Source organism: Capricornis sumatraensis, chromosome 4 (genome assembly GCF_032405125.1).
Source record: "Capricornis sumatraensis isolate serow.1 chromosome 4, serow.2, whole genome shotgun sequence".
NCBI lineage: Eukaryota > Metazoa > Chordata > Mammalia > Artiodactyla > Bovidae > Capricornis > Capricornis sumatraensis.
This window is the reverse complement of record NC_091072.1, coordinates 8,922,848-8,942,599: the sequence shown is the minus strand read 5'-3', so window position 1 is coordinate 8,942,599 and position 19,752 is coordinate 8,922,848. Positions and strand designations below refer to the sequence as shown.

The 19,752-nt window shown below is 56.1% G+C and overlaps 1 protein-coding gene across 1 annotated transcript in view; it reads right to left on the bottom strand.

Annotated features, from left to right (window-relative positions):
• ANK1 (ankyrin 1) overlaps positions 1 to 19,752 on the bottom strand; it is a 229,429-nt gene that overhangs the window by 31,374 nt on the left and 178,303 nt on the right. The window contains exons 18-34 of the mRNA XM_068970479.1: positions 17,610 to 17,708; positions 15,314 to 15,412; positions 14,478 to 14,576; positions 13,345 to 13,437; positions 12,799 to 12,871; positions 12,016 to 12,039; positions 10,638 to 10,731; positions 9,147 to 9,225; positions 6,982 to 7,079; positions 6,672 to 6,896; positions 5,400 to 5,554; positions 4,903 to 5,114; positions 4,192 to 4,396; positions 3,805 to 3,901; positions 3,313 to 3,541; positions 1,553 to 1,678; positions 1,157 to 1,276 (exon numbers count right to left, since the gene is read on the bottom strand). Coding sequence (XP_068826580.1) covers positions 1,157 to 1,276; positions 1,553 to 1,678; positions 3,313 to 3,541; positions 3,805 to 3,901; positions 4,192 to 4,396; positions 4,903 to 5,114; positions 5,400 to 5,554; positions 6,672 to 6,896; positions 6,982 to 7,079; positions 9,147 to 9,225; positions 10,638 to 10,731; positions 12,016 to 12,039; positions 12,799 to 12,871; positions 13,345 to 13,437; positions 14,478 to 14,576; positions 15,314 to 15,412; positions 17,610 to 17,708 — 2,127 coding nt within the window. The remainder of the gene's footprint in view (positions 1 to 1,156; positions 1,277 to 1,552; positions 1,679 to 3,312; positions 3,542 to 3,804; positions 3,902 to 4,191; positions 4,397 to 4,902; positions 5,115 to 5,399; positions 5,555 to 6,671; positions 6,897 to 6,981; positions 7,080 to 9,146; positions 9,226 to 10,637; positions 10,732 to 12,015; positions 12,040 to 12,798; positions 12,872 to 13,344; positions 13,438 to 14,477; positions 14,577 to 15,313; positions 15,413 to 17,609; positions 17,709 to 19,752) is intronic.

The window sequence follows — 19,752 nt, the reverse complement described above, 5'->3', positions numbered from 1 at the left end:
CACACAGACTTTGTGGGGGGGGGGGGGCGGCGAGAGGGAGTCGATGAGGTTCACGTGCTTTATCTCTAGTGATAATAATAAGCTCGTGAGTGCATGCTAAGTGGCTTCAGTCATGTCCGCCTCTTTGCAACCCTGTGGACTGTAGACCGCCAGGCTCCTCTGTCCATGGGATTCTCCAGACAAGAATACTGGAGTGGGTTGCTGTGCCCTCATCCAGGGGGTCTTCCTGACTCAGGGATCGGACCAGCGTCTCCTCACTTGCAGGTGGCTTCTTTACCACTGAGCCACCGGGGAAGCCCAATAATAAGCTCACGCAGCCCTAATCACATGCCAAGCCCTGCCTGATGGTCAGAGCTGCCTGAGGCAGGTACCATCATTCTTCCCAAGTCACCAGCCCAGAAGCTGGGGCAACCCACCCAAGGCCGCTCAGACAGTAATCAGTGGAGCTGGGGTTTGAATTCTAAAAACAACAACAACAACAAGCTTTTCTTTCTGAATTCCTTTCTGCTCAAAAGACCTGTTTTGATGCCCAAGCCTTTGCATGCTGGCCCTGTGGCCAAGCAGCAGGGTGCTTGTTCAAGGCTTCAGGAGCCCCTCTGGTGAAAAAGAAGTTGGTTCCCCCTTGTCCTTAGGAAAGAAAACTAGCCTCGACGTTTGGACGTGGCCTTGCTTGTCTTGTTGGGGATGAAAGGCTGATGGTGAAAACACCAACACGGGAGAGGAGGCCCCTCCATGCCTGGTGCAGCCTGGTGCTCCCTGGCCCTGGTGACGTGCGGTCCTCGTGCCTCCACTGAGCTCAGAGCCCTGGGCTGGGACACCAGGCTTCCCTTCTCTGGGGGGGCCTGGCCCCTCAGCAAGCTCAGGAGAAAGAGGCTCCAAAGAAGCCCTGCTGTGGCTGGGACACCTTCAGCCACCAGCCATCCGGTTCTCAGGCCTTGCCTTCCAACCTCCTGGAGGAGGCGTCCCGGGGAGCTCAGGGGCTCGGGGTGAACACAGGTGTCACCCTTGCAGCCTGATGTTTGTTCCTGAGCTTTGCAGGAAAGACTGGGCCACAGCCTGTGTCAGAGAAGAGCCCAGGGCCTTTCTCCGCCCCGGGGGGTGGGGAGTGGGGGCTTTCGGGCCGTCTGTTGGCCGAGGGCCCCGGTGGGGTGCTCACCTTGGTGCAGGGCGGCATGGTGATGTTCAGGTGACAGAGGATATGCTGTGTGTCCTCGTACTTCATTGCCTTGCGCAGGAAGGACAAGGACCCTGCAGGCTCCCGACTGCTGTCCCTCACCTGGACTCAGTGACACAGAATGGAGGGTCAGGGGCCACCCTCGCCCCACCGAGCCCAGCCACCAGCCCAGCCAGCTCAGAGGACCTCCCCTTCCCCGACCCCGGTCACCAGCCCAGCCGGCTCAGAGGACATCCCCCTCCCCGACCCTGGGCACCAGCCCAGCCGGCTCAGAGGACATCCCCCTTCCCGACCCTGGGCACCAGCCTGGCCGGCTCTGGAGCCTCTGCCTCCTGAACTTCTAGACCTGGGTGATGGGTGGGCAAGAGGAGGGCACACCTTGACGGGAATGGCCAACCGGTTCTCCCGGAAGGACTGGAAGAGGAAACTCCGTTGCTGAGCGGCCTTCTTGATGGGCACCAGGTTCCCCGAGAGCTCAGCGAAGAGGGGCATGCCCTCCAAAACCTGCGGGAAAGAGGCAGCAGGTGGGAACATGCAGACACTCGGTCCCACCTGGCAGCCCTGGTCTCTCCCTCCCCATGACCCCAGAGGCTGTGTCCTGGGAAGCCGCATGGAGGGTTTTAGAAAGGTCACGGCAGATGCTTCTTTACTTCAAAGGGTTTTTATAATAAGCAAGCCTTTTCATGTCTCCCTGTGTGGTTGATCGCCACTGCTTATCAAAGGACTCCAGAACTCCACTGCTGCTGCTGCTGCTAAGTCGCTTCAGTCATGTCCGACTCTGTGTGACCCCACAGATAGTAGCCCACCAGGCTCCCCTGTCCCTGGGATTCTCCAGGCAAGAATACTGGAGTGGGTTGTCATTTCCTTCTCCAATGCATGAAAGTGAAAGTAAAGTCGTGTCCGACTCCTAGCGACCTCATGGACTGTAGCCTTCCAGGCTCCTCTGTCCATGGGATTTCCCAGGCAAGAGCACTGGAGTGGGGTGCCATCGCCTTCTCCACTAGCAAATCATAATACAGCTCCCGAAAGCATTTCTCTCTTTTAATGCCCGTCCAGCAAGGTTTCGTTTATGCGAGAGCCAGAAATCACGTGGTATTTTCATCTCACCTATGGTATAACAATCCCTACTGTGTATATGATACTTTCCATGGAGAAGTTATCAAGAACCCATTTGACAGATGAGGAAACTGAGGCCCAAAGAGACACAACGCTTTGCCCGGTTAGTGCCCCAAACAGCCTTTGAGGCAGGTCCCAGCCTTGGGCTCCTCCTTCTGGCCCATCAGAACCCCTGGAAGGCTTAGGACAGCCTCTGAGGCCAGATCTTGGGCAAGGTCCTTGCTTGTTACACATCTTAACCTGAGTGAGGACTCCAGGATGGGCGACAGCTTCACACCAAGGCCCCGCATGTCACGGCTCTCCCGTTTGCCCAAGCTCTCCCCTGCTTCCCCGTCTGGGCACCGCCCAAACCCTGGTATGGCAGAGAGAGTAGGACAAGTCCTTTCTCTGCCATTAACTTAGCTGTGTGATCTCGGGCAGGTTACCTAGTCTGCCTAGCCTGTTTCCTTGTCTGTAAACTGGGGATAAGAAAAGGACACCCCTTTGTAAGAATCAGGGGAGATGATGTCACTTGAGTCTTTTTATTTTCTATTTTTTAAAAAAAATTTAAAGATTGTTTTGGCTTTGGTGTGAGCCGTTTTTAGAGTCTTTATTGAATTTGTTACAATATCTCTTTTGTTTCATGTTTTGGATTCTGGGCTGTGAGGCATGTGGGATCTTAGTCCCCCGACCAGGGATCGAACCCATGCCCCTGGCATTGGAAGGTGAAGTCGTAACCACTGTACCACCAGGGAAGTCCCTCAGGCACTTTTAATAGCATCTGGGAAGTGAGGATTTTAATGAACATCAGCTCTTAGTACCACTGGGCTGACAGCCTGCTGCCTCCCTGAGAAACACAGGGCAGTGTCCTCAGCTTTGGGGTGGCCCCCCAAGGATGCTTTTCAAGAGGGACTCAGAGGGACACGCCCAGGAGCCCCTCTGCAGAGGCCGCCCTCCTGACGGCTTGGGGCTCCAGCGCCACCTCCCCCCGACCCCTGAAGGTGCCATCCCCCTCGAGGCATGCACCCAGGCGGGGCCCCCACCTCGATGTCCCTGCTCCGGGCCACCTCCACGAAGTTCTCGTGAAGCTCCAGCGTCTTGTCCACCTTGTCGTCCGTCATGCAGTAGCATCGCAGACGCCCTTCCCGGGGGTCATTCATCTTGGCGAAAATGACAAACTTGGCCATGTAGGGCACCGCAGTCAGTTCCTTGTACAGCTGGTTGGCAAAGTTCACGGCTTCAGCCGTCCGGGGGCAGTCCGACAGCCAGAACCTGAAAGGAGGGCAGCTTTGAGCCGGTCCCTAAGTGTCCAGGGTGGGGGCGTCCCCTCCATCCAACAGGACAGGCTGTGAGCAGGGCGGTGGCCACTCAGACAGCCCTGGTGGGGGTAGGGGGGTGGCGCTTTCAGGTGGAGAAGGGGAGGGACAGCGGAGGACCCTCGGGCACAAGGTCAGCCTGAGTGCGGCCGCCCCCAGGGACAGTGCCACCCCCTTCGTGCAGGGCCCGGGGAGTCGGGCCACAGGGCAGGGTCTCACCTGGCAGAGACGTTGGTGGTGAAGGTGGCGCACTCGTTGGCATAGACCAGCTTGGTGGTCCCCGTGATGTCTTCCCACTGGGCCTGGTCGGTTCCTCCTGGCACAGGTGTAGACAGGGCTGGGGGACCATCTCCAGAGGCCGACGCAGGGCATGCACACCTGGCTGAGGCCCTGATCCCAGGCCCCCCCACACCCTGCCACCCTGCACCCCGTGACCTCGTCCCCCCTGGGAGGACCCCCTCCTCTGGGGTCTGGGGGCTCTTCAGCGACAGGGAGACTCTACCCAGAGGCAGAACCCCCATCCCTCCGAGGGCCCCATCACTCCCCAGCTCCATCCCCTCCCGTCTCCCCAGACGGCAGGACCAGGACCAAGGGGGCGCCCCTCACCGATGACGCTGCAGAGCAGCCGCAGGCTGGTGGTGTCCCCCTCCCCGCTGTCCCGGGGGTTGTCCATCCAGGACGGGGGCAGCGGGATGCGGAGGCCGATGGGGCGGTGGAACTTCCGGCGCCTCGGCTCCACGGTGACGATGGGGCTGAACGTGGCCTGGTTGCCCAGGAGTTTGGTGACCAGCTCATCAGGTACAGGCTGGGCCTGTGAGGTGCCCAAGGGGGATGCTCAGCCCGGAGCAGCCGAGGGGCTCATGGGCGGGGATGAGAGCAGCTGTCCTGGCAGGTTTGAAGGTCCCCTGGGGGCATGTGGGGCCATCCTGCTGATGTCCTGCCCAGCTCCCATGTCTGAGCCCCCCCCCCCCGTTTCCCTGCTTCTCCCCACTCCTCGGGGCCTTGCTCGACATTAGGCACCTGTCCAGGGAGCCACGTGGCTTCCCCTCAATGCTGACCTGGCGGTTTGAACACGCCATCTAGGGTTTCCTGCAACTTAACAGAGCATCTGCCCTGTCTCGGCCACCCAACTTTCTTCTGAGCTTAAGGTCAGAGCTCTGACGAGATTGTTTTAGGCAGTGGACCGACAGGTGGAGACGTCCTGGGGGGCATGGAGCCTATCTCCAAGGACGCGGGCTATCTCCGAGGGCCCTGACACCTTGAACCCGGTCCAGGTTGACGGGGCCCCAGCAGCCAAGGAGGGGCCGCGTGCATCACCTGCAGAGCCAGCTTCACCCTCTTGGTGACCGCGTTCTCAGGGAAGGTGGCCTGCACCAGGGGCACCAGCTTGCTCGTCAGAGAGCCGCCCTCGGGGCCGATGGTGTCGTAGTCCTGGTAGAGCCGCGACATGATGACGAAGTACAGGGGGAAGTCGGTGGTGACGATGCGGCAGACGCGCTTCTTCTCCAGCTCCTCCAGGCTCCCTAGCTCTGCAACCACACACACACGCCCGCCCGCGGTCACCGCCGCAGGCCTCCAGGGCCCCTCGTCCCAGCTCCAGCGGCCCCCTCCGGCAGCGCTGGGAGAGAGTCTAGGCCCCGAGGGGGCAGCACAAGTAGACCGGGCTGCAGGGGGCCTGGGCGCCGGAGCTGGGCCATCCCTAGACTCTCAGGGCGTCCCCTACCCCAGGAGGCCCCGCCAGACCACCCCCAGCGTAGCCTCAAAGCCCTCCTCCAGGAGGAAGGCGCTGCTTGGGCCCCCGGGCGCTCGCTCACCTTCATCCATCCCATTGAGGATCTGGTCCAGGTAGCTCTCTCCGTAGCGGTTCTTGTGTTCCTTCCACACGGAGCCGTTTTCACTCCGCAGCACCACGAGCTCGCGGTCCCCACGGCCTTGGGAGGCGAAGTGGGGGATCTCCACGATGACAGGGCTGAGGGGGACAGAGGGTACAGGGGAGGGGGGACACAGGTGTGTGTGCCGTGTGGGCGACGGCCGTGGGCACGGGAGGCAAGAGCAGGCAGGCGGGGTGCAGCGGGGGGCCCCCGATGGGCTGGTCCTCACAGCGGACAGACCTGCCTCATATTCCCGAGACGCCCCAGGACCCTCTCGTCAGGCCCAACCTCACTTCGCAGGGTGCATCCTGCCACGGCCAGAATAACCCTGACCTTGGACCTGACTTTGAGTACCCATCCATGTCCTGGACAGGGGACCAAACTCCTCTGAGCCTCAGCATCCTCCTCTGTCAGTCTAGACAGTGGCATTTCCTCCGGAGAATGGTTGTAGTCATTGCTGTTATTTAGTCACTGAGTCGTGTCTGACTCTTTGCAACCCCATGGGCTGTAGCCCACCAGGCTTCCTCTGTCCGTGGGATTCTCCAGGCAAGAATGCTGGAGTGGGTTGCCATGCCCTTCTCCACGGGATCTTCCCGACCCCAGGATCGAACCTCAATCTCCTGTACTGCAGGCAGATCCTTTACCACTGAGCCATCAGGGAAGCGAAGAAGGACGGCTTTGAGCGGCACATTTAAAGGGGAAATGAACGTGAAAGTTTTTAGCTGCTCTGCAGTTGCTGGAGGAAAGACGGGGGCGGGGGGCGAGCCAGGCCATGGATGCAGACGGGAGGTCAGGGCCTCCTGGGCCAGGCCTGTGCCAGCATGGAGCCTGTGGTGCCTGAAGGATGCAGGGTTGCCAGGAGAAGCAGGTCTGTGGCAGGAAAGGTGAGGGGGGCCTCCGAAACCGTCAGTCTTGTCCTTGGGAACAAGGCTGCAAGGTTGTCTTCTAGGAAGACCATTTCAGAACTTAACTAAGGACCCCCAGGTGGTCTTCCAAAGTAGCCGTCTTCATCCCCTCCTAAGAGCGTCACCCAGGACCTGAGGATGCTAAGCTCGCGCCAGGCACCAGCCTCCTATGTGTACCTAGGAGCCCAGGGGCTTCTAGTTCTGACAAGTCAGGACACAGAGAAAGCAGGCGGGGTGGGGACTCTGGGCTCGCCTCCCCTCAGCCCAGGCGCAGCAGGGACCAGTCAGGGGCAGGGGAGTGACCTCTCACCTCAGAAACTGGACCCCTGTGGGCCCAAGGGCGATGACCCTGCTGGCCAGGCCCTCCTCCTCGGCCAGCGGCGGCGGCGTGGGCAGCTTCTGGGGCTTCACCAGGCGGCAGGTGATGCGGGTGGGCGCCGCGCACGTCCGCGGTGGGACCACCACCCTCAGGCCGTTGTGCCGGCTGCCCCGCATGGAGCCCCCGCGGGCATCCACCATGAAGCTCACCAGGAACCTAGGGCACAGCAGGTCCATGTCGGCCTCTCCCGGGCGGGTGGGCGAGCGGGGCCAGGGCCGCCAGCCCCTCCCGGGGCACTCACCCTGTGTGCACCGGGCTGGCCACAGGGCTGATGTTGTCCGAGGTCTCTGTGGCCGGGCTGCTGGGGATCAGAGAGTCTTCATCGTACTCTTTGGACACCTGGGGACAGGGTGGGGGAAAGGCCAGCTGTTATCACCCGCGGACCATAGCTACAGACGATAGTCCCGGCCAGTGGACCTCTTGTAGAAGCCAGGGAGGCTCGGCCAGCCACCAAGGGCCCAGAGAAGGAGGTGCTACCCAGAACTCACTGACCCTTTGGGACAAAGCTTACCCAGAGTCTAAAAGGGAGCACAGGCCTCCTGGGACCTACACAGCCTCTCCTTGGCTCAGGACCCTGAGCCAGACTTCCGACGCTGGAGCGAGTCCTTCTTCCCGTCCAGCCTCGGTCTCAGCTCACGTCCCACATGCACTTCCGGCCTGCCCCCTGCCCCACCTGCCCCGTGAACCCTGCCATGTGAGCTCCACACAGCTCCTTTGCACACGCCAGTTGGCGCCGGAGCCCACGCCATCACCTACGAGCTGCTTGGCTCTGGGCAAGCCACATGAACTGGGGCATCAAGGGAAAAAGAACAGACCCCCCCATCCCAGGGGTGGGGGCGCTTCCCACTTCTTCCTCTGCAAACGGGCGGCTCCCCCTCCTCACAGTGATGCTGTAATTGCAGGCCCTCAGGGCTGCCTTGGCCCCAAGGCATGTCCATCGCGAGGACTCGAAGCCTGTCGGTTCGGATCTACCCCTCTCGCTTTATTCTCAACTCGGCCCTCACTCTGGCATCTCCATCAGCCCAGGTGCCCACGTCCGTCTCCTTCGTTGGACCACTCTGTGCATCGTCCACCTCTCGCCTCCTCTGAGAGCCCTTGTCCTTGACTTTGATCTGGAAGGGCTCCCCACCACCGCCAATGCTACTGAGCCCTTGGGTAGTCACCCCCCTGTGTTCTGAGACCCTCCCCAGCTGGACCATCTGTTCCTGCGTCCTCCCACACAGGGTCCCCTCCAGGGCGCCTGGCGGGACTCCAGGAAGCCCCTGCTGACTCGGTTCATGACTTAGTAGAGCCTCAGAGTACACGGTTGGCCAGGGAACAGCAGAACCCGGGTCCCCTTGGAGCTTTCTCGTCGCTGTCTTCGGAAGCACCAGGCGAATGTGCCGTGGCAGTGCCAGGGCCGTATCTGACCGTATCTCCCAAACTCCCTCCCCAGCCCCACGGCACGACACCACCGTCAGCTGTGCGACCTGCCCTAGGGTGGGAGGGCTGACCGGACCGCGTCACAGCCATCCTCTCCCAATGCCACACTTGGGTCCAGGGCTTCCACCGCTGCTTTCAGACACGCATCCCTTCAGGGTGGAGGCAGAGACCAGCCTTAGCTGGAAAAGCGACACAAACTGACACGTCTGGCTCAGTGACCAAGCTCAGGGCGGCCGTTTCCAACCTCTAAACACTACACTGCTTTCTTCTGATCCCAGAAAACCTCTTTGCCACTGGGGAAAAAAAAAAAAGTGCCAGCTGGCATAAAAATTAAATCAAGGAGCATTGCATTGTTTTAAGCCGTCCCACCCATTTGGGGGACAAATTCAAGCAGCATTGGGGAAAGCCACAAATAGGGTACTCTAATGAGTAACGGCCACGCTGGGGACAGCTCTCCTTGACATCCCCTTTCCACCTGGACTGGTATTTTTAAGCTCCCAGTAATCCCTTGGGGAAAGTGAGGCAGAAACTGTCCTGTTTTTATGGATGTGAAACAAAAAGGTGCTAAGTTCTGGACTTGCCGACAGCTCCACAGAGGTGTGGCTGCAGCCTGGGGCTCCCTCTCTGGTACCAGGCCCATGGCCACCACAGGTGCAGACAGCATGTGCTCAGGGCGTGTGTGCAAGAGAACACAGGCTTAGGAGCCGGAACTTGTGCTGCCAGTTCTCAGCCCCGCCGAGACTAGCACGAGGGCGTCCCAGGCACCCTTGGGCTCTCAGAGACTCAGATCTCCAATAGCTGGGGTTATATGAGTGCTGGGGGTGCAGCTGCTGCAGAAGAGTCGTGAAACCTGGGATCCGTGGGGCTTGGTAAGTGCTGTGAGCTTTAATGAATTCTTCCCGTGCTTCAGGTCATCTCAGAGCAATCACTGCCCGGGGAATCTGTTCCCCGCCATGAGGAGCTAAGAGAAAGGACGTATCTCACCTGATCTGCCTCTTCGGCTCTGATCACCACTGTCTCAGGTGTGACGCAGGGAATCCGTGGGATGGCTGGGGATTCCACCCTGTACGCCGAGGACATTGGGACATCAGGGCACGATCCTTCTGCATAGCCCGTCATCTTCCACTGGGCGCCTCAGTGAGACATTTCCATACCCTCAGGATCACCTATCCAATCCAATCCCGCCCCTCCACCATCTGAACCCTACTGGCATAGGTGCTACATCCTGGCCTGCCCGCCTCCACCTCTAGGCCTTTCCCCAGAGCCTGTCTTGAGCCCGAGTTGAAAGACTGCCTTCTCCAGGAAGTCTTCCTGCACGCACCACCCCAGTTTTGTAGCCTTAGTCCCCTTGTTGAGGGAACTCTCGCTCTGGCCATAACATCTTATTCTGCATCATCGTCTGACCACTGGGTGTGTGTTTTCATTCTACCAAATACATATGTAGGTTCTCTGTGGTTGAGGTCTCGGTTTTGTGTTTCTAACTGAAGTTCAGTAATACTAATCACAGGGTCCCTTCTCCTTGGTCCGTGGCCCTCATAAGCCCTGGGACCAAGCTGGCACATGTCTGTCTTTTCAGAAAACCCCAAAGGGCTCAGTGTTTCTACAAAGTTGTCGCTTTCACCTTCGTTCACAGAATCCCTGTGTGCGCCAACACACGCACATGGGAATAGCTCACCGCATTCCCGGAGGAATGAGAAACACGTGCCAGGCAGATGCAGACCCTCTGTGGACGTTCCCTAGTGGACCAGCTGATGGAGGGACGTGGCTGGCCTGTGAGCTCAGCTTAGCCATAGTTTCTTTCTTATTATTTAAATTTCTTAATTGAATGAAAGGTTCTCTAAATTCTACGGTGCTTTACAATTTCCAAAGTTTCACACGTGATTTCATGTAATCCTATAATATGTGTGTGAGTCACTCAGCTGTGTCTGATTCTTTGCGACCCCATGGACTGTAGCCCGTCAGGCTCCTCTGTCCATGAGATTCTCCAGGCAAAAATACTGGAGTGGGTTGCCGTGCCCTCCTCCAGGGGAATCTTCCCAACCCAGGGATCGAACCTGGGTCTCCTGCATTGCAGGCAGATTCTTTACCCTCTGAGCCACCAGGGAAACTCCATCCTATAATAACCCACCCCTTTTTTGACAACGGTTTCTAATGGGATTTCCCTGAGTGGATATTTCTGGTGCAAAACTGAGTGTTTGAAAGGGGGAGAGGTGTGGAGAGAGCACTGAGGGAGGGAAGGAGGAACAGTGGGGGGCAGGGACCCCAGAGAGGGTGGCAGGCTCTAAGGGAGGCCTCGGCCCCCACCTGGCACCCCCGGTGCAGGGCTGGCTTATCCTAAGACACTGGACCAGCTCTCTGTCCAGGCCTGGGCTTCCTGGAACCTCCCTGCTCCGGAATCTTCTACCCTGAGTCTGGGGAGGGGGACCACCGCCCCCGTCCCCCTCGCCCCCCGCCGCCGATGGGAGCATTTCTCACACTTGGTCCAGCTTCGGCACGAAGTCCAGCAGCTCTTTCTCTTCATCTGCATCCCTGGCATCCGGCCTCTCTGCCCTGGAGCCAAGATCCTCCCCTGAAACCGCACAAGTTTAAGTGAGTGATAGGAAGGAAATACCCTCTTTCTTCTTAAAAAGTGTTTTTTCTGCTCCTCCTCTCAATGCTTGCCCCTGCCGGGGCATGGGGCAAGGTCTCTGATGCTCAAAGGGGATCATAGCAACATCTTCATCTTCCACCAACAGCCCTGGAGCCGGGCAGCCAGTCCCTAACATAGACTGCACCAGGCTTTGGAGAAGATAACAACTCTATCAAAAGGAACTTTCTTCCTTTTGGGGGTTGGGGGGAGGGGTGGTGGCATGCCTCGCAACATGTGGGATTAGTTCCCTGAAAGTGCAAGTCGCTCAGTCGTGTCCGACTCTTTGTGACCCCATGGACTATATGGTCCATGGAATTCTCCAGGCCAGAATACTAGAGTGAGTAGCCTTTCCTTCCTCCAGGGGATCTTCCCAACCCAGGGATCAAACCAGGGTCTCCTGCACTGCAGCCGGATTCTTTACCAGCTGAGCCACCAGGGAAGCCCAAGAGTACTGGAGTGGGTAGCTGTTCCCTTCTCCAGGGGATCTTCCCAACCAAGGAATCGAACCCAGGTCTCCCGCATTGCAGGGGGATTCTTTACCAGCTGAGCTACCAGGGAAGCTCTGATCAAGGGCTCAAACCCACAACCCCTGCTCTGGAAGTGCAAAGTCTTAACCACTAGACCACCAGGGAAGACCTGGAAGGAACCTTCTTTGCCTGACAAGTTCCACTTCAGAACAGCCCTTGTGGAGGGTGCTCTTTCTCTAAAGAGGTGCTTCTGTTCTTTTCCACACCACATGCAACAGAAGAACAAACGCCCGTGGAACACAGCCCATCTGTCTGGAGAGGCACTAGGGACTTGTGTAACCTCAGCGGCTGAATCTGCATTCCCGAAGCCCATCGCCGGGAAGTTCAACCTCTGTCTGCAACCCCAACTCTGCCTCTTTGATTCTCTCTCCTCCTTGCCCTGGAGCGGGGGCCCTGGACCTCGCAGGGTCCTTTCCTGCCCCTCAGCGGCCCCTCCTGGCCTTGTTATCAGGAGCCTACAGGATGGAACCACAGCAGCTCATGCAGTTATGACCGCAGACACAGTGGCAGGTAGCACGGACGCAGACGTGGACAGGCTGGAGCCGCCCGCCAGGGCGTGGACCTTACAGGCGGAAATGTCCTGTTTGAGTCAAGCTCCGATTGTTATGGAAAGCAGGGGTGGATTAGTGAGAGCTTGGGTTGCTGAGGGTGAAGTGCACTCATGAGAAAGGACCACAGGGAACAGAGAGTTTCATACCCATTATAGTTATATGAGCAGTTCCTGGAAAGCAAAGAAAGAGCCACGTTTAAGGAAGGACAGGTTTGAAGTCAGGTAAAGTGAGGGGTGTTTCATTCAAGGGCGTTCAGGAGAGCTTTTACCACCTAGCCCACCAGGCTACACAACCCCTGGGTTACCAAGATGGAAGAGGGCAGAGAGATAATCTGGTCCAGCTCCACCCTTCTTTATCATGAGGATTCTCTTCCAACTTAAGCAAGGAGACAGGTGTATTTGAGGCAGGAAAAGTACTACAAGTACCCTGCGGCCCACAGAAGTGGGAAATATGGTCATTTCATAATGGATCCACCCCCAAAACTGACTGACCCACCATGTGGTCTGAAGAGCAGCTGATGAAAAGGAATTCTTAACACAGTTTATATCGAACAGCTTGGTATTCGTCCAAAGCACAAGGAACGCACCAGGTGGAATTTTATGACAGTTCCTTACAGCTCTGAGAGCTGATCTGAGCAGAATCACACTCCAGGTATGCTATATACAAACACTCATGTCTTTATGCAACTTTCTTGGATTTTCTATTTTTAATCTCTGTGATGTAGATTTCCTTCTCTTAAAATCATATTTAAGAAGCCCTTTCGATAACAGACAGCATCATTAGAAAGTGGTCCTGTCCAGCTGCGACTCTGATGACCTGGTGACCCGGGGTGGTGGCCAGAGGCCCCCTGAGTGAGTGTTCAGAGCCCCGAGTGCCCCCCTTCATTCAGCCTGACTCGACCCGCGCGTGGTATGGATCCCAGCCTGTACCTTCATCTTCAGAGACATCCAGGATCTCATCCACCGTCTCTGGGAAGCTCATCCGGTGCTTGTCTGTGATCAACTGAAAAGAGGAAAAAGCGAGGAATTCAACCCCAACACCACAGTGGGCCTGTTCACCCAGCTGGCAGTTATCTGGTTATGACAGTGGAGACCGGAAGGAGATGAGAAGGCAGGTCTGTCTCAAACAAGGAAAAGGACAGCTAAGAGGGCCTCCAGGGGTCTGGCAGGAACTGTAAGGAGAGATGAAGGGAACCCCAGCTGCTGGTTGCCTGGTCCCTAACCTCAGCTCCATCTGGGCCACCCCTTGGTCTGGTCGACGCCCCAACTCTTCTGCCCACCAGGTGGCAGTAAAGCCCCACCTGATAGAGGAGGACTCCCCCCTCCACTGCACCCCCAACCCTCAATCCTTTGGGCTTCAAGCTTCCCTCAGGAATCCAGGACTCCAGAACACGCTCCACTTCCTGGGGCACCCCCTGGGGCATCCTGCAGGCTGTGCGTGTCTGAGGTGGGTGTGCAGGGGAGGAACAGACGTACCTCGACGCCGGTTTCATCGGTGACAACCTTGAGCACGTCTGTTACAGAAATGTAGCCCAAGCGCTTGGCTATGGCCAGAGGCGTGGTTCCATCCTGGGGAGAAGAGCAGACGGACGGCGTGATCAGCCGAGACACACACCCCAACTGTTCACACTCAGAGCAAGACCCTGCACACGTGGTCAGTGGTGCTCAAGAAGACGGGGTGCCGAGGTACTTAAACCTCCAGTGCTGGACGTTCAGAGGAGATCTCGCCACCGAAGCCAAGAGCGGCCGAAAGGGAGGCATTGGGAGGCCAGAGCCGGGGAGATGCTCCTGGGGTTGCAGGGATAGGAGGGCCCCGGGTGGTACTGCCCACGGCTCCCAAGGCTTGTTCTTCGGGCGTCAGTTACTGCTCATGAAAACGGTTCAAATAACCCACGTACTTCGGTGAACTCTTCTCAGGCCAGCCGGAAATCACAAGTCACCAGAAAATAAGGGAGGGGTAAATTTCTACTCTGATTTTAAAGGGAAGAGCTAACTGAAACTAAATGGATAATGAGGATTTCCTTCTTTTTTTTAAATTTTTTGGCCATATCACATGGCATATGGGACCTCAGTTCCCTGACCAGGGATTGAACCCAAGCCCTTTCAAAGTTCTCTGCTCGCAGGGTCTACCCCATGCAGACTGGGCCCCATCCACAGCGATGGCATCAGCAACCACAGTGACAAGCAAAGGTCCTCACGCTCTCCAAGCTGGAAGCAGTCACAGAGATAAGCAAGTACCTCTGACAGTCCCACTGCTTGGGGAGGAAGTGACTGCTGAACAGGGACCACTGATGTGGCTGAAGACCCCGAGGCCCCCAAACATCAGGACCCAACCAAGACATTTGGTTCTGTTCACTCTCGTCACACTGAGAACAGCTTCACAGATTTTAGCAGGGATTTTGCAGAAGGTTTTGACAACATTTAAATAAAAATAAAAGGGAGAGGGTAAGCGGTGCTACTAGGATAAACTTCCACCTTCCCCATGCCCCGGGGAGCCTGTTGGGGCCCCAGACGCACTGGAGGCTGACCTGAGCTTCCTGGGTGAAGGGACGTCTCAGCGGCCCCCATGAGAGCAGGTCTCTGGAATCAGGGCCCCGGACGGTACTCACCGAGCTGACCTCGTTTGGGGAAGCACCATGTTTGAGAAGCAGTGTCACGATGTCTGTATGGCCTTGTTGAGCCGCCTGGTGCAACGGGCTGTATCCGAGCTGTAAAGCGGGTAGACATTTGGGAGGATGAGCTAGCGACAGAAATGACCTAGCACTGCCCACCCACCACAGAGCCTATGTCTACTGTATGCAAAGTAAAAAAGAAAAAAAAAAAGCATTTTCCTCGTTTCTTCCTCCAGCGTCAAAGCTGAAAATCGTGGTGGAGCCCCACGTACGCCCAGAGTGATTATAGGTGCCTCTGAGTTTGGCACTGGTCTTGTTACCAACCAGGGTCCTTGGCTTTTCCAGTCAATAGAAATTGATCAGAGGCCAGACAAGAAACTCAGGCAAGGCTTTACTGGGGCCCCTGCTGCAGAGGGGATGGGGGGTTGAAAACAAGTAACAGGCTTCCTTGCTTGCTCCCCAGGGGGAAGGGACAAGCTGGTTCCTGACATGCAGCGACAGTAGGGCGGGTCCAAGGGTCAGGCTGGAGGGGTGACTCAGGTGGTTTGCCTTTGGGTGGTGTTGCATGCAGGGGGCATGCACAGGACCCTGCTTTTGCTTCTGATAGCCTGTTTTTGCTCCCGGCTCTTTGGAAGTGGCAGTTGGGTTTGTGGTCTCTGTGTATCTTGTCGTCCATGACTTGCCCCAGCTGCTCAGGCATGCGGTTATTTTTAGTCCCTTATAGATTCTTTGTATTTTTGTTGCTGGAGGAGATGTTTGTCCAGGTGCAAGCCCTGCAGCAAAGGGGGGCGGGGGGTGGTCCCAACGTGTCTCTGCCTCAGGCATCCCCATACCTTGGTCTTGGCATTGACGTCTGCCTTGTGCTGCAGCAGAAACTTCACCAGCTTGATGTTCCCGTAATGACTGGCCACGTGGAGTGGAGTGTAACCCATCTGGAAAGTAAGAGAGGAGAGAGGGTGACCAGCAGGGCTTCTGGGGACAACACGAGTCACTCTGAGCTGGATGAGAAGGAAACTCGCACGGTAACGGTGGTAAAGGGGAGGATGGATGAGGAGGCCTTGGCAAGGCTGGCAGCGGCTCCCTGGGCTCAGCTGTCCAGGCTGTCGGAGGCCAGGGGCCTGGGAGGGGCACGAGGCTTGGCGTCGGGCAAGCGCAGTGTGAGGTGAGCAGGGGAGACTCAAGGGGGGGCGGGCAAGTGGGTGATGGGAAAACTGGCCCTGGGTCTGGGGAAAGGGCCCGGCAAGGAGGTGCCCGTGGGCGTTAAGCCTTGGTGGTGAGCGAAGTACGGTGAGAAAAAAGTGGGGCTCATGGAACTGAGGCAATAGTTACAGGGAGTTCAGAAAAGAGGGTGGGGAGGGGGCAGCAAAGAAGGAGGAGGCAAGCCAGGAGAGATCCGTGCCGAAGCCAAGACAGGTCCCTTGGAGAGCCGGGGAAGCTGGGAGGGCAGAGGCCTTGCATGAGAAGGAGGTCCCTGCTGACCCGGACAAGACCCGCCTTGCCCTGCTGCCTGGGCTACCAGGTGGTACCATGAGGGTAGGAACTGGCCATGGCTTGGAATGAATGGACTTTGGGTATTTATTCACTTGAATTTTGTCCGCAGGGGAGGTAATTCTCAAGGAAGCTGTTTTGCTGAATATTTTAGCGCTCCCTCCACAAGCTGACAGGCCAAGGCCCTCTCGGCCCCTAAGTGTCCTGGGGAGCCTAATCCTGGAGTTCACCTGGATCCAGACCCTGCAGGCTGGACCTGAAGTGACGGGCTGGCTTTGAGATCTCTAAGGTCTAATAAAGGTCCGCCTAGTCAAAGCTATGGTTTTTCCAGTAGTCATGTATGGACGTGATAGTTGGACCATAAAGAAGGCTGAACGCTGAAGAACTGATGCTTTCCAACTGTGGTGTTAGAGAAGATTCTTAAGAGTCCGCTGGATAGCAAGGAGGTCACACCAGTCCGTCCTAAAGAAAATGAACCCTGAATCTTCATTGGAAGGACTGATGCTGAAGCTGAAGCTGCAATACTTTGGCCACCTGATGCGAAGAAACGACTCACCAGAAAAGGCACTTATGCTGGGAAAGATTGGAGGCAGGAGGAGAAGGGGGTGACAGAGGATGAGATGGTTGGATGACATCACTGACTCAATGGACATGAGTTTGAACAAACTCCGGGCGATGGTGAAGGGCAGGGAAGCCTGGAGTGCTGCAGCGCATGAGGTCGCAGAGTTGGACACGACTTAGCAACTGAGCAAAAGCAGCAACAAGTTCTAACTCACAGTACAGGGTCTCTCAGGGCAAGACCCCAAAAGACTAAGCTGGGCTGGCGAGAGAACCTCAAAGGCCCAGAACATTCTTGGGTTTTAAGCAGGTTCCTGTAGAGGCTGTAGGCAGTTGGGGATAAAATACGTCTTGGATTTTTCTGGGAGCCTTTAATGTCACACTGCCAACTGGTGTTCCTGGTGGGCTCTGGAGGGGGCTGGGGCTGGAGGGGTGTTGCTTTGTCTCTTTCATTTAATACACTTGCCTTGCAGTGAAAAGGAACAAAATGATGCCTCTTCCAGGAAGCCTCCTTTTCCCACCAAATGGAGAGACTCTCCCCTCCCTCTATGCTCCTTCTGGTTCACTAGTGCCCTCCTTGCACCGGACATCACACCCGCTGTCCCTTTCTGCTCTTACATCACCTGCAGGTGCCTCGAGGCAGAATCCACTGTGCGCTGGGCACTGGGTTGTTCTCTATCCCCCACCCCAGAGCCGCCCCCCACCCCCCTGCCAACCCTCTGCACACAGAGGCTCAAGGAATGCTGACCCGCTCCGAGCCAAATGCCAGACTAGAAGGCACAGAATTCTCCAGTGCATCCAGGGAAGCCTGACATTTTGACACCTGGCTCATGTAAGACAGGGATTGGAATCATGACTCGCTACAGAGGCTCAAAGGTCCAACCAACTTCTTAAACTCCCCACTGGAAAGTGAGTCCGTTGGCCTGGGGTCCACTGCTGCCCCTAGGAAGTGGCAGACAGGAATGGGCCGCTGTGTCCTTGGGGTTTCCAAACTCCTGGGATGGACCAGTGAGGGAGGCCAGAGCGAGCAGGCGCGCGGGCGCAGGGGGAAAGTGTGGACAGAATGCAGGCTGTGAGTCTTACCCGGGTGGTGGCGTCTACTGTGACACCGTGTTTGATCAGCACGTCTGCCACTGGAACGTGGCCTTCTTGTGCGACCAGATGGAGGGGAGTGAGTCCACTCTGGGAAGGAAAAGAAGTTCATCAGTTTGCAGCCAAGACAAGAGTTCTAGGTCACGCTGGGAAAGCATTGAGGTTTGGGAGTCAACACTTGGCTCTGTAGCCACCAACCAGCTGTTTGACCTCAGGCAAGCTCTTCTAGGCCTCGACATCCTTAATGAAAACATGAAGTGGTTGAACTAAACCAGAGGTGAGCAATGGCTTCTGCTAAGGGCCAGATCATCAATATTTTAGGCTTAACTCCATCAGTTATAGTGAGAAAGTATGCATGTCAACAGGTAAACAAAAGGGCATGGCTGTGCTCCAATAAAACTTTATTTATACAAACAAGTGGTGGGCTGGATTTGGCCTTCAAGCCGTAGTTTGCTGATATCGGAACTACATGAACTTTATTGTCCATTTCAGTGGTAACATTTCTTATTTCCACAACTTGAGATGAGCTTCAAAGTCTTGGTTTGCTTATCAAGAAAACAGGGGTTAGCAATGACAAATCTCAAGGGCAAAGGAAGGCTCACTTGAGAAAACATAAACAAAAACGTGTTGTAAAGCAAGATGTGCTATTTAAATGCAGTCTGTGATCTGCACACCCAGCCAGTGATTTGCTGGAAAAAGGATGGAACGATAGAAGATCCTGCTGGGACTGAAAAAAGCCAGATTCTTGGAGTTCTTATCACATCCTTCTCATAGTGCATAGTATAGTGTCAGTCACTCAGTCATTCCGACTCTTTGCGACCGTGGACTGTAGCCCGCCAGGCTCCTCTGTCCATGGAATTTTCCAGGCAAGAATACTGGAGTGGGTAGCCATTCCCTTCTCCAGGGGATCTTCCTGACCCAGGGATCAAACCCAGGTTTCCTGCATTATAGGTGTCTTCTTTACCATCTGAGCTACCAGGGAAGTCCATCTGTCTCACAAGGATGATAATACTCCAGAAATCTTGCTTGATATGTGGGCAGCACTCACACAAAAATGCCAGGAAAGCCTTCTATCTCCTGTTTCTGACTCTACAAGCCTTACTAACCGTGGGGCAAATGGGGCTGCCCCCTCTCCAGAAACTCCATTCGCCCTCCCCTGCCATCTGTCCTTTCCCCCTCAGCTGAAGGGAGGCCCAGGGGCAGTGCCCCCCCACACTGAAGCCAGCACAAGTGGGCAGGGAGGCCCAGAGAAGAACAGGTCCGGGCTCAGCCCCAGCTACCAGGCGCCGTGCCTGACCCCTGGGAAAACACAGAAGCCTGCCTGGTGATGGTGGGTGTGGATGGGTGGGCATGTCTCCAGGGCAAAGCTTCGCCATCCGGCCCCTGGTCCCCGACAGAGCTCACTTAAATGGCACCAGCAGGAGACCAGTATAATGGTGCTGCCCTAACAGTTCCCTCCTGGGGTCACTTGTTCAAACCTGTCCAGAAAAAGCCAGTAGATTCAATAGATTCTTAAAGAAATATTAAGTTATCTGAAAAATGCTTGCCCTTCTGAAACTGTATTATGTTCATGTATCATCTAAAGAAGTGACTCTTTATAGTGTATGATTCCATTTACAAGAAATGTCCAGAACAGGGAAATTCACAGTGACAGAGAGCAGATGAATGGTTGCCAGGGGACGGGAGTTTGAGGGCGATGGGATGTGGCCACTAATGGGTCTGAGGTTTCCTTTTGGGGTGGCGGGAATGTCTGGAAGTTAGGTAGTGGTGGTGTTCATTCAATTCTGCAAATATACCCCAAACCACCAAATAGTACAGCTCAAACCAGTGAAGTTTATGGTATGGGAGTTATATTTCAATAAAACAGCTGCTTAATGAAAGAAGTGACTCTTATAGACTTAGAGAACAAACATATGGTTTCTGGAGGAATGGATTGGGGGAAGGGATATTTAGGGAGTCGAGGATTGACATGTACACACTGTTATCTATTAAATGGATAACCATCAAGGTCTTACTGTATAGCACATGGAACTCTGCTCGATGTTATGTGGCACCCTGGATGGGAGGGGAGTTTGGGGAAGACTGAATACATGGATATGTAGGGCTGAGTCCCTTCACTGTTACCTAAAACTAT